Here is a 14347-nt window from a genome sequence, read left to right as displayed (position 1 = left end):
TACTACACCATGTATCTTGTTTTTCTTGTATATCCTGTCTCTCATGTCCATGTATATTGTTACACCTACTGCGAAGTAATTAAATAAGAATCACAGTTTCCATCAATTGATATTTGATTTTTTTGAACTTCAGGAGTTTTAGGGTCCATCTTTAGTTTGATCTTTTATGTCCTTGCTCAATTGTGCTTATTTATGACTGTATTTACCTGGAAAGAGCAAGGCATCAACCAGGTGCCTGTTATATTACTTGGTGAAGAATGACCTTCATGTATTGGAAGCAAGAGTCGACACCAATGAATCTGCGCTACAGGAGCTGGCAGACGATGCCCATAAAGTAGACAAACTGATGGAACACCTGGCCAGGGCCACGAATAATGTAGAAATACAGGCTGAAGATCTAGAAAATAGGTCGAGAAGGGCTAACATAAGGATCAAGTTACTCCCTGAGACGGTGGGGGACACAGAACTGCAACAAACAGTGAAACAAATATTTGCAACCATAAGTGACATCTCGGATCCTGAGGAGATACTGGTGGTAGATAGGGTTCACAGAGTGTTCTAAAAGAAATGAACCAGGAGCAAGGCCAAGAGACGTTTTAGTGGCAATGCACAAATACACACAAAAGGAGAAGGTTCTGCTGGCAGTAAGACGGGCGGACAACCTCAACTTCAATGGGGTCACAATTCAGCTATAACAGGACCTCTCCCAAATCACCCTCACCAAGAGAAGACAAATGCGCCCAGTAGTACAAGAGTTACTGAAAGGAAGCATCAGATACAAATGGACCTTCCTATTCGGTCTCCTATTCGAAGTAGACAAGAGACAGAGAAGGATTACCACTATGGGGCTGACATACTCGGCATAGAGGTAACTCCAAAAGTCGCAAGATATGGGAAAAGATCTGCCACAGAGGAGGGCTTGAGAGGGGATAACCCAGGAATACTGGATCAACACGCGCCAAGTCTGTTTAAACTATGTAGAGTTTCAGAACAATCCATTTCATCACAAGAGATATCATAGACCTGAATCCATTTTACTAAAATGTCCCTCTCCAGTGTACAGAAACGCCTTCATGCGATTCAGATTCAATCTTTGGCCGACAAATGAACTTCTAGCCAAATGGAAAAAAAATACCGAAAGAAGACAATGTATGTTGATTTTGCAAAATACCAACCCAATCTGAATCTGTCAAGCATTTAATAGAATGCTGCTCATTAAACACCAAACGAGCATACTATCTGAAAGAACATTTTAAGCAATGAAAAATTTTGAGTAGAGAAATAATGTGGAATTAAATGTTCTCCTCAAAAAGATTGGTGGTTACGGTTGCTATTGTTTAGTTCCTAATGTCTTTGCATTTACAAGTGCAACAATGATGCATCTAATGTTTAACTTGATAGGTAACTGGAACATTGATCTCGAATGTGTTAAGACTGATTAACTCTTTTAAATTAAGGTTACACAGATCGTGTAGATTGAAGTATCAAATGTGTGTGATGTCGTTAGATCTGCTGTCATATCCAAAATGGTATTCATTTTTATTTTTTTTGTTCTCCTTTAATAATGTGTAAGATATGAGTCTCATTTTATTAAGCTTCATAACGACGATGTGACGTAACATATTCAAAGGTTGATGTGTTTTTTTACGTTTTTTACCAAATCAATAAAAAAAATATGTTCCAGTCTCCTTACCTCTGGAAGCGGAGGGCAGACCATAGGGTACGGGCGGATGGTCTTTGCAGGGCTACTTCTACCCCTCTCAGCCTTATGGCTACACGCCCCAGGCGCTTCGATCAGGAAAGGAGGCACAGCGCAGCTGAGGGCGATGCGGCAGCGAGTGAGGATTGCTTCTTCAAGCGTTTCCTCCTCCTCCACATGCGGTCCCCACAGATGACTGGGATACTCAAGAGCATCATCAGGGAGGTGATCCCAAACGTCGAGCCTCCTTCTCTGGGCACTCCTCTGGTTCCTCCGGCAGTGCCATTACCGCAGCCCTTTCCTCCTCCAGTCCAGGCCCTGTCGGTGCTTCAGAGCCCTCCTCCTCCTGTACCATCAGCGCCTCCCCCGCAGTCGCCTGTTGATGCCCAGTCACCTTTGAGTGTGGATCAGGCATTTGAGGGCGGCCCCTCTGCCCCAAGTATCCCAGGACCCCTGACTCCCCTCCATCCGGATAAAAGGTGGGAGCTGGGGGATGACGGCGATGACGACGCCCAGGACGAAGAGCCTTCTGCATCAGTGAAGGCGTTTCATGACTGTCTTCAGGGCCTTGCAGAGTTCTTGGGAGTTCCTCAGCCAGAGCAGGCCCCTCAGGAGTTGGTGGTATTGGCAGAGGTGCTGACCCGGCATGCCACAAGCCGTTTGAGCATTCTCCTCCAGAATTGATGGAGAGCCAGTCCTCCTGGCCTCCCACCCTCAGCCGCTTCCTTCAGTGGTGGCGGCAGCTTCCTCGTCTTCCTCAGCATAGGGCTGTGCCTGGGGGTCGAGATGATGAGGAGGGTGTGGATGCATGCCACCAACTCTCCTTTGATGTGCAGGAGAGAATCCTGGATCTTCCTTTTGAGGGATCAGATTAGTTTAGTTTATTATTTGTATAGCGCCGCCTGGCCCTGTGGCATCCAAGCGCTTGGCATGGTTACAGAAGTAGCCAAGAGATTAGATGTTCCATAGGTAGACAGTAAAAGTTGTCGCGACATAATAAGAACGTTACTGATAGTATACACAGTTATCATACATTTACAAGATTAGAGAATGTGCAGGATAAGCAGGCATTAATTACAGAAGCTACAATTATAAGTTGTAATTCTAGGCTTCTTTAGCCAGTATCCAGTTTTTGGCTTTGTGTCTGAATATATGAAAGGAAGGTTCGGATCTGAGATTAATGGGGAGAGTTCCACAATTTAGTGGCAAGCACAGGGAAGCTTGTTCCGCCTGCTTTTTGGAGCTTGATTCTCGGGATGGTTAGGCAGTGTGATTGGGCAGATCTGGTTGGGCGGGATGTGGTCTGGTGTGTGAAATTATCTGAGAGGTATCTAGGTACTTTGTGGGTTAAGCATTTGTGAGTAAGGGAGAGTGTTTTATATTCGATCCTCTGTGGTATGGAGAGCCATTGACAGGATCGTCTGGCGTCGAAATGTGTTCATGTTTGGGTATATTCAGTGCCGCTCTTAGTGCGTTATTCTGGATAACTTGCAGCTTATTAATGTTCTTTTGGCTAGTACCCAAGTACAGGGTGTTGCAATAATCGCCTTTAGATGGGACCAGTGCTCTTGCTAGAGTGATGCAGTTGTTGGTTGAGAGGTAGGGTCCGCTGGCGTTGATGAGTTTGCATGTGTATGCGGAGGAAGATGAGATAGTGTTGATTTGTCTTGCCAGAGTGAGGGAAGAGTCAAGATAGATCCCAAGAGCTTTGACGCTGTTGGAGACGGTAATTTTGTTGCCATCAATGGTGAAGGTCTGGTAAAGTTTGTCAAGGTTGTTGAGTCTGGATTAGGTGCCTAGGAGCAGGAGCTCTGTCTTGTCGTCGTTGAGGAATAGGCCATGATTGGCCATCCATTCTTGAATAATGGAGTAGATGTTGTTGAGTGCTGTGTTGTCGGTGGCATAGTCTCCTGTTAGTGGTATGAGTATTTGAGTGTCATCTGCATAGTTTGTGTAGATGACACCCAAGTGGTCCACGGATGATGAGCTGGCGAAAAAGACCACCTCTAGGCAGGCTGCTAAGTCCTTGGCCATCCTGACGAAACCACGGCAGAAGTCCTTTCTGCAGTCCCTGGGTAGGACTGAGTTCAGACCCTGCGCTTTGAGCTCCTTCAAGGGTTTTTGGGACTGTGGTGCACGAAGGCCAGAGGAGGTGCTCCAGAGACTACAGCAGAGGACACTGCATAGTTTTTTCCACACCTCTCTCTTCTGCTCCCGCCTCAGATGCCAAAGAGCAATGACATGATGGTCAGGGAACACAGCTCACCTGCAGGGGGCCGGCTGGCTCTCTTCAAGGACACCTGGAAGCGTTGTTTATTTATTTTATTGGGCATTTGTAAGGCACTTACAGATCAAGAAAATTGTTTCAAGAGTCCTTGGAGACTTTATATAGTCTCAACAGGCTTCAGTCTTCCTTTTTCTCTTCCTTCCTCTCCTGCTCTGCTTCAGATAGGGTCCCCAGCCATTTTACGGGAGATCCTCTCTCTTTTGGAGACGCATGCGGTGGAGCTGTTTCCTCAGTCAGACAGGGACTCCGGCTTCTACTCGAGGATTTCTGCAGTACCCAAGAACAACCAGGCTGGCCTGAGGGTAGTCCTGGACGTGTCCTTTCACAGTCTATCTTTACCACTCAAACGCTTCAAGATAATGACCCCAGCGCACATAGCCCATTCTCTATGCACAGGGGACTGGATGTGTTTCCTAGACGTCAAGGATGCGTACCTTCATGTCCCCCTCTACCAGACCCATTGGAAATATTTGCTGTTCACAATTGTCGTACCACTTCCAGTACAAGGTGCTGCCTTTCAGCCTCAACTTGGCCCCTCATGTATTCACAAAGCTCATGAATGCGTGGCTGGTCTCCGCCTGGAGGGCCATCACATATACCCCTATTTGGATGACTGGCTGGTGAGGGCCAGCTCGTCTGAGGGGGCGGTGCACTCCTGCCAACAGCTGGCGGGCGTTCGTCACCAGCTATGGTTCTCCCTCAACCAGCAGAAGTCGCAGCTGACTCCTGCCCACAACCTTGTGTTCCTTGGAGTGTGCTGGGACACAGCTGTGCAGTGGGTGTATCACCACACCGGAGAGGCTCCTGACCCTCCGCAAGCCAATAAGGCACTTTCTGGCCAATTCGCCCACCTCAGCATGGTGGTTCCAGCACCTTGTCTTGTGTGCTCACAGTTCCTGCCTCAAGATGAGGCGCCTCCAGCTCCACGTGGCGGCCAATTGGGTCCAGGAAATGGGGCCGCAGTGGGATAAGGTTACAATTCCCCTGTCCCTCCTCCCAGATCTTCACTGGTGGCTGATGGACTGCAGTGTGGCAGGGGCAGCCCCCTTTACCCTACTGAAGCTCACTCTGGTGGTAACGACAGATTCTTCACTTGTGTATGGGGGCTCGATTCAATGGTCCTGGGCAGAAGACCTCCTGCATATCAATACGCTCAAGCTCAGGGTTGTGGGCCTGGCTCTCGGGGCTTTTCTACCGCTCATCAGGGACAAGGGGTTTCTGGTCAGGACCCACAGTTCCACAACAATGTTTGACTTGAACAAGCAGGGTGGCACGCGGTCATCCCCCTCCTGTGCATGGAGGCCGTGTCAATCTGGTAATGGGCCCTGTCAGAGGGGATATGGATTTCCAGAGATGGGGGTTTCCAGGTCTGGACTTATTCACATCTGCTTTGAATTCCAGTTGCCCCTGGTTTGCTTGTGGGCAGGACGGGGTCTTTGTGGTAAGCGTTCCAGCTCTGCTGGTACGTCCGTAGGTGCTATGCGTTCCCTCCTCTTTCGTTGCTCCAGCAGACTCTCTGCAAGTTCTGGGCTTCGGTGGGCTGCAGCCTCATACTGATTGCCCCTCACACTGATTGTCCCTCACTGGCCATCGAGGGCTTGGTTCTCAGATCTGCTGCAGTTGTGCTCTCAGGAGCCTGTCCATCTTCTGATCCCCACCAGGGGCTTCCTGACGCAGCAGGGTGGGGACAATTGAGCACCCCGACCCAGCCAAGCTGGCCCTAGCGGCCTGGTTACTGACCAGCTGACACTGCACCATGCTCTGTTCTCAGGACGACAACTGAGACATCATACAGGAAGTCAGGAATAAGTCAGGATGTGATTGCCAGGGGTCTCCCTTCCCCACGTTTTTAGCACAGGACAAGGTGAATCTCCTGAGTCCAGTACACAATCGAGCTTTCCCAGCACGAGCCGACAGTTCTGTACCAGCTATCAGGTTCTTCGATGATTAAGTCTCTTTTCAATAAAAAGTCTCTTGCCTTCGAGGCCTGATGTATCCAACAAACACACACCAAGTTCAGTTCCACGTATAGCTTGGGTAATGGCTTCACCTGTGGGTACCCCTCTTCTGGGTGTAGACCCTTTACAAATCGTATTCAACAAATCAACTAAACACTACCTTTTCCAATGAACGTTTGGTGATAACTTTCCACCACTGGATCTCCCTCTTTCGTGCTCGGACCCCTTTCAGACATCGGCCTCCCTCCTTCCGGTTCACTGTGGCTTTTTTTACTTACACGGGTCTTAATGTCTTTTCAAACAATTCTTCAGGCTTTGCCCCTTTTTGTCGGCTTCTCTTTGCCAGGTTCACTCTTACCAACTTTTCCCAAACAGTTTGTTATGGACATCCCTCTGTAAGGTTCACTCTTGTCAGCATATTCTATGGGACTTTAGACTTCACCCTTTTTCATTAGCATCCCTCTGCCGGATTCACTCTTGCCAACTTTTGCAACACACTATTCATGCGCTCATTTCATCAAGCAGAATTAATTTGCCTTAGCTTCACAATCATCTGTCAGTCAAAGACTTTCGACGGTACAGAGGATTTTACAAGACCCCTGTATGACCACTTTGTCCTCTTCTCGCCTTTTCTCAAGGCCTTCTGGTTATGGTAGTTTCTATCATTGGGTAATCACCCAGAGTTTCCTGCTTGAGCACCCGTGTGGTGCCGAACTCCTCTGTTGCTGGCTTTCCTCCTCATTCATTAATAGTGTCTATAAACCTTTTAAAGTTCAATTTTAACCGTTGGCTACTTTTCGCTCAACACAGTTTGCTTTCTTATCGATTCTCCCCTCGACTCAGTGGCTGTGATGAACCGCTTGGCTTTCTTTCTTTTTGGAGTCAAAGTTGGTACCACTGAGACAAGCGTCTTTCCCCAGCTTGGTAATCAGCTGAGGAGGGTCTCTGGTACCATGACATCTGCTGCAACACACGCTGGCTATTGTTCGCAGTCTTATGATTCCTTCTGCGGATGATTCATGGGCCGTAGTTGGAAAGGGCAGGGTCACTTCCCTTCTTGTCACCCTTTCGGTATGCGCCATCTTTCTCCTCCTCTTGAACTGCTGTGCTGAGTTAGCCCTCACATCGTGCAGTCTGCCTTGCTCGTATTACGTTCTTGTGTTCCACCCTTTATCCCTGTGGGGAAGAGGACGGGTCATCAGGTGTGTGTGATTCTGGTTAATTGCCTGACTCTGCCTGACCCTTGTGTTGGGACATGTGGAAATGTTCAGGTTGGAAAACAAGGGCAGTGAAGTTCTTGAGTATCCTATGAGGTAGGATGGAGAAAAGGTGCTTTACAGGATTTTAGCCCTCGTAGTAGGGGCTTGGGTAAATTCAGAAGTGTGATATTGGTAGGGGGTGTGGAATGAACGAAGATTACCACAGTTTTTATCATGACCAGAACAGGGGGGGATTGTGGGAATGGTAGTGTATACAGTATACTGGGGTTTTCGGGAAAGAATAATCATAGACGTGAAAAAGAATGATTGGGAGTATTCATGTAGGAAACAGGGATTCTTGGGAAGGTGTTTTCTAAGTGTAACACTGTGTCTGATGGATTCACCAAATGCGGAGGAGATGGCGAATACAAGAAAAGGAGGTTCATCGGGTGGAAGGGAGGTCGACTTGATGCAGCCCATAAAAGTCTCGAGGACCTAGCCTTCCTCGTTCGTTTCTCTGGTATAGTACTGCGTCTCACCTGGGGCATTCCCCTGAGCATAACCCCGGGCTCACCTACCCAGGTGATCCTCTCTCGTTCGTCTGCTCCTAGGTTTAGGGTCTGAGAGCGTCGACTCCTCCCAGGCCCCCTGAATAAGGGATTCATGAGGTCTGGCCGGGAGAATACCCTCAGGTTTCTCACACTACACAAAGGCAAGATGGCCACTGGTGGTCTCTTGGTTTTCTTTGCCTACTCCCTTGTTTCTCAAAGTCCTGGGAAGCCCTGGCTCTGTTCCCTTCCCTTCTCCTAAATGGTTGTTGGGTGGAAGACCCATAAATGGCAATGGGGCTGCCTCCTGCCAGACTGGCTGGAGCCTTTCCAGGGGCTGCTTGTTGTGGGTACATCCTTGAGGTGGAGCCTACCTGAATGGAGTGAGTAGTCAATATGCATTCTGTGTTGTGGGTGTCTGGTTTTGGTTGTGTGACACAATGCCTGAGCCAGCCCTGACTGAAACTGGAATGAATGCAATGTGGTGCATTGAAAGACTGGGGCGCAGCACCCAATCTACATCCGGTTTCTGGTGAGTAGCCTGAATGCCTGATTGGGTGCTGCCTGCATAAATGCACTTGTGTGTGATAGGCTGACTGAGCCTGGTTTAGCCTGAGTGAATGGGTAGTGTTTTGTATAACAGGGGGCCTCACGCGCACCTCCTTGTCAGAAGCGGATTCATTTAAGCTTGCATCCTGAAGTCCAGCTGGAATCCAGGGATAACCTTGGAAGGCAACCTCTTCCCGAGCTACGAAGGAACATTGTGCAACTGCTGCTCTTCCCCCCCAAAGTGTCCTGGAAGCTAGTCCTGTGTGCCTGCCATCCGGAGAAGGGATCTTCGTGGGTCCAGAAGAGGAGTGCCTGAACGTCTTGAAGCCAAGAAGTTTTATTTATGTTGCCCAGGGTCTGGAGAGGTATTTGTGACTGCTGGAAGCCCAATTGCGGAGTATTGCCCCGAAGAGGGCGTACACTGGCATAGTGCAACTTAACTCCCGGAGCTGTGAATGTTCCAAATCTTTGAAGAATCCTTCAAGGGGCATCCTTGCCATGACATCTGTCCACTTGTCAGCGAAGGTCCAAGGTTGGTGCCTGAAGTAGTGTGCCGGTGGGTTTTCCGCCACCAAAATACGAAGATGTCCTGAGTGTCCAGACTTGGTGAGGGTCTGCAGTCCAGTCCAGTGGTCGTGTCCAGGTCGTCGGAAGCCATCCTGAGGTACATGTTGCAGCACCGAAGATCCAAAAGTCGGTAAACTGGCAAATTCCGAAACCCTCCCATTGCACCTGTTGCCACCAAGTCATCCAAGGCCACCAAGGGGCTTCTCTTCTTCAGCCAAGCCTTGACGAGGTTCACAGGAGGTTTCACCTTCTTGGGACATATACAGCCGGAGTAACAACCCGCCAACAGAGACTACCACGAAAACCAAAAGTGCTGCCTTTGCGACACTGCTTGGTTCACTTCTTCTCGACACCGACTTCCTAGCGACTCCTTCCAAGGAAGATCCATCTTCCAGCCTCAGGATTCCTCCAGGGGTCCCAGATTAATCTTGGGTCATGTTCTCCTGTGGCTTCCCAGGTACTTTGGGGTAGTGGGTCCTGTAGAAAAAGTAGAGCATTATTGAACATATTTGGACTGGGCTGTAAAATACAAGATAAAGTACACCTTAACTTTTCCCTTATAGGTTGCCCAGATGGGGCGGGGGGAGAGGGGGAGTCCTCACACAGTATTGCCTATCTACTTTAAAGAAAGCATTCTAACAAAGTTCCTAATCTAACCTGCCTTTCTACAGTCATGTCTATGCATTATAACTGCGTTTTAAATGTAATGTAAAGTATATTGTGGTATCACATAGATGTGTATATATTAACTATTATTAGGATAGTGGTGCCTGAGTACAAAGTGTGTTATTTATTGATGTATATATTTACCTGAACCTTATCTATATATACAAAAGTAAAAAATGTGTTGTTTGTGGCTTGGCGTATGGAAGGTGAGGGAGTATGAGAGGCGAAAGGCGAAGACGTATGGGAGGTGAGGCGGATGGAGTTGAAAGGCGAAGGTGAAGGCAGATAGTATTGCAAAAGTTTCCAAATTGTTGCTATATAAAGAGGTGCAACAGGCATTTTTGTTACACTCTTACGAATAGTGCTAAAGTGTTATTTCAATAGCTATCCTTGCTGCAGAAAATTCTTCTGTCAATGAAATTAATAATCCGATTCAGGCTATGCTTCTGGGCACAGTTACTGAGTAAACATACTCAATCGATACGGTGGTAGATGCCGACAAAGCCGTAAACTATCCAACAGAATTCCTCAACTCCCTAGACCCTAGGGAATGCCACCACATTACCTTTGACTGAGAGTTGGGACAGCCATCATGCTGCTTTCGAATCTCGGCCCACCTAGGCTGTGTAATGGCATAAGGCTTCGCGTTAACAAATTGCTGCCCATGGTAATTGAAGCAACAGTGTTGACCCGGGAAGGCAAAATGAGAAGATGTATTCATCCCCCGAATTCCACTCATTCCGACAGACCTGTTGTTCAGTTTCAAGCACCTACAAATCGCGGTCAGGCTGGCATTCGGTATCACGATCAACAAGGCACAGGGCCAGTCAATCAAGTGCACTGGTATCAACTTGGAATCTCCATATTTCTCCCACGGGCAGTAATGTGTTTCTTGTTCTTGAGTGGGTTCCCCAAATCATTTGTTTATCTTTGCTCCTGGAAAAACAAAAATCGTTGTTTATATACAAGCCTTTCAATGAACATGTACATTGGTAATTTTAACTCCATGGTTGTTGGCACCGTTGGCATCATGTCAGCGGTCATGCTGATCAGGAATCTCCATGCTGTTCTCATGGACAGTTATACGTTTCAGAAGAAGCTTAAGAAGAACAGAAATTGTGTTGTGTAGTCTTTATAAGAAAATCTTTTAAAAATATTAAATTGTAGTGAATTTTTCTTTTCACCTGTTTTACGGAGCTTTTCTGAAATGTGTAAAGCTACCTTAAAGTATTTCTAACAAATAGTACCTATGAGAAAATGAAATCGCAGGCAACGCCGGGTGTATAAGCTCGTTTTATGTAAAAGAACTGTGTTATCACATATCATAGTGTGTCGACACTTTGTGGGGGATTGCGAATTCACTGAACCTAAGACCTAGCCTGCATCACCTCCTTTGAGTGTCAAACTTGGTTGTTCATCCATTGCTACCAATAGAGAACCTTGGCTGGGGTGCTCTGTGCCTCTACCTCAACTGTATAGGGGGCAGAAATACAGATATCCCCCTCCAGTCGTTACATCTGCCATCACGGGAACAGGTGTGAAATCTTAGGACTATCTATGTACTGTCACCTTATGCAGAGATAAGGCCCCATGCACTGTTATTGCGTCATGCAAAGGTGTGCCTTCATGAACAAGTACTGCCATAGTGTTCCCATTTGTGAGCTCTTGTGGCCATTTCCTGTCCTAAATATGGCCCCAGGAACATGTGCTGTCATCGTGAGCCCATATGGTCATGTCGAATTTCATTGTTTTGAATTATGAAATTACTTATGAAATGACATTTTCTTCTCTTATTTAAATAAGTGTTCCAAGATCCTGCAGATGGGTGTAGATATTCAGTGTTCAGGAATTCAGTGAAGAATACGTTATGGAGAAAGTGAGACTATTGTAAAGATGTATTTTATGTTGAGATGTTATCTATACTTTAAGAAATGTGTTGCATCTCTGGGGTGTCCAGGTGAGGCCATTTCACAGAGACTGGTCATCTAGTAGTGACCGGAGTTGACCTGTCCTACAGATTGTGGCCAGGTACTGATTGCATGTAATAGCTACAGCCAAATAACACATCAAGGTTTGAACCTTAGACATGTATTAGACGTTAAGTACTGCCTGCCCGACCGCACCCTCCTCCCCCTTCTTTGCAATCTCTTCTAGTTTCATAGTAAACCTACACCTGTTGCAGAAATCAATATTCATTTGTATATTTATTTCCACAGGAGGACGTACAGAGACAAATTAAAATTCTGGACTCATTGTGTTTTGGGGACATTGATTGTGTTTACAGTGATATCGTTTTTTGCTGAACAGGTGAGACTGCCTTTAACTATGAAATGCATCGTGAATGTATACAAATGCAGCGTAAACACTGTTTAATTTGTACAACTGATTTTGAATGTGTACCAAAAAGGTAGAGATGTGTTTATATTTACTTTTTACACAAAACTATTGAAATCTTTTCATCTACGCCTTCCCTCAACCACTTCACACGTATGCCTTGTTTATTGCTACCCCTGCTCATAACGAGACTTTGGCAAGCGAAGAACTAGATCAAAAAATCATAGAATGGATTCATTGCCTAAGTAAAGTACCGGACCATGATATGGTTTTGATCCCCTTGAGAAGACGTTCTTGAATGGTTGACCCTGCACCATTGGGTTTCCTTCCTTTTTTGTGAAACTTTCATTAAAGAAACATAAAGGGGGCTCTATAACAAGGATAGTAGTGCCAAGGATTGTGTGTGCCGCTGCCAGCTCTTACACCTCTTGAGCTCCACCAATTACCATGCTTGCACATATATTGTACTTTGGGAAACTGCTAAGCCTGAATTCTCATCAGTGCCGTGCCGAGCATTTAGCAGGGAGTTAGAGCAGAATGGCTGCCAGCCGATGGTTACACAGAAAGCAAAAAACAACAGTATATAACATATGATCTGATTCACAATATGATCAATGTCTCTTGTCGTGGTCTGGGCGAACTTCCCTTCCCCAGATCCAAACAAGGGGTTTCTCCAAACAAAAGGAAAAACCACTAAATCCGACTCAACAAAAAGTTCCAGCACAGTTCTTGTACTCAAATTCACAAAGTTGTGTTGCTTCAATAAAGTACCCTGAAAAAAGTCATAAGCTCTCACACCTCCTGGAATAAGAACTGCTCCACAATTATAGGAGCAACACAAAGTCTGGTCAGGATGATTTACCACAGTTTTTACTGGAGCAAGAATTATAACCTTTCTTCATCCAACTTTCACATCTCTTCTGCAATGGTCACAACTCAATGTGGTGTTCTATATTAGTAGCAGTATTCAGCACGAGCACCTTGTGCTACCTGTCTTATCCTTTCATCAAGTTTCTCCTGGGCAGTCACTTCTTGCCCCACAGTTACACTCGCCTGCCCGTCTATTTATTCAACAACAAAAGAGAAAAGTGCTTCTATGGTAACTTTCACTTTTAGAAGAAAGACTTCAATACTTTCTTGTTATTAAAATGTAGCTTTCAGGGAATGGGATATTCACTCTACAAACGATGTTCATCTCCCTCTGGATAGCTTCTTCCAGAAGGGCAGCGTGTTTGCCACCTGTCTCTCCCTTCTGCACCAGTGGTTAAACAGTAGCTAGTATACAGTTTTTCCTTGTGGCTACCATGGTATTGGCAATCTGAGTTTAGATGAAGCACCTCCTATACCCTTGGGGGTTCTTATTACTCCCCTCTGCCTTTTGGCAATGCTTGGTGTTCACTTGGCCCAGCTTTAGTTCTCTTTTGGCGTTGCTTGGTATTCTCAATTGGCCCAGCTTTAGCTCCCTTTTGGCTTTGGCATTGCTTGCATGCCTCGATTCTTAATGCTATTTTCTCACCAGGTTGTTGGAATCTCCATAAACCCGCAAAAGGTACATCACAGCTACTTCGCTGCGTTAACCGTCACCTCTGTGGTTTTCTACTAGTTCGGTTTTCAACAACACCTCTGTCATGCATATACGAGCAGCGCAGATGACCTGGTGCACGCAAGCAGTAACCGAGTGATCCGGTACCACTTGCAAGTAGAAAACTCACTGGGTAAGTAGCTCTCGCTCGGTGGTCGCTGGCCGTTGGCTTCTGCGACTCTCCCTGTCCCGGCAAACAGTTTCTGGTTGTTCGCTCTCTCACCCGCCACATCAACTTGAAGCTTCTCAAGCTCCTGCACGACCCAGTCAGTCACTGGAAATCTTTTGGCGGCTTCCACGCCACCAACTTCCTGCTGCACAACGTATGCAAGGGGGATAAGGAGAGGCACAAACCCTCTCAGGACCCTCAGTGGTCCCGGCGTCTTCTCGCTCTATGAATCCCGCCCCCACCTGCAGACACAGCTCGCACAGCATACACTGCTTCCTCTGCTTCTCTGACTTCAACTTACCCCTGGAATAAGTTCATTATCTGACTACCACACCTTTATTCCTCTGCATCCCTCTTCCTTGTCCCAGTACTGAGGGAATTATGGGAGTTGGAGTCCTGAGTAGCAAAATTCGTTTCTTAACTGGTTTCTTAGATTTTGGTCTCTTTTCCCCCACACCTTTCACTAAGTGAATATTATGTGAATCAGTCATACTGGTTGGTAAAGAGGACTATAGGTTTTTAGATGAAAGGTGGTTAACATTTATAAACCTCTTTCTATTACACTTTTATTTTTAATTCAAATGTTATTAGTAGTTGTAACATTTTCAAATAACAGTATCACAATAGCTTTATGCTGTACACCATAACCACTCAGTTTTTAGGAAGTTTTGACACAAACAAATGTACACTGCCCCCACCCCCTCCTGCTCCTTCCCCAGGGTAGCTAATCAATGTATCCCATGAGTCCAGTGTGTTCTTTTCCATTGACCGTCCCTTGCAGCGAGAGAC

At 46.5% G+C, this 14347-nt stretch overlaps 1 protein-coding gene across 2 annotated transcripts in view; it reads left to right on the top strand.

The window, feature by feature from the left end:
• Positions 1-14347, top strand: part of GNPTAB (N-acetylglucosamine-1-phosphate transferase subunits alpha and beta) — a 625912-nt gene that overhangs the window by 562418 nt on the left and 49147 nt on the right. For both annotated transcript variants that reach the window (XM_069629897.1, XM_069629896.1), the window contains exon 20: positions 11690-11780. In XM_069629897.1, the coding sequence (XP_069485998.1) occupies positions 11690-11780 (91 nt within the window). The remainder of the gene's footprint in view (positions 1-11689; positions 11781-14347) is intronic.

Source organism: Ambystoma mexicanum, chromosome 12, assembly GCF_040938575.1.
Source record: "Ambystoma mexicanum isolate Mex_15411 chromosome 12, UKY_AmexF1_1, whole genome shotgun sequence".
NCBI lineage: Eukaryota > Metazoa > Chordata > Amphibia > Caudata > Ambystomatidae > Ambystoma > Ambystoma mexicanum.
The sequence above is the reverse complement of the archived record's forward strand: the minus strand, read 5'-3'. Positions and strand labels throughout refer to the sequence as shown.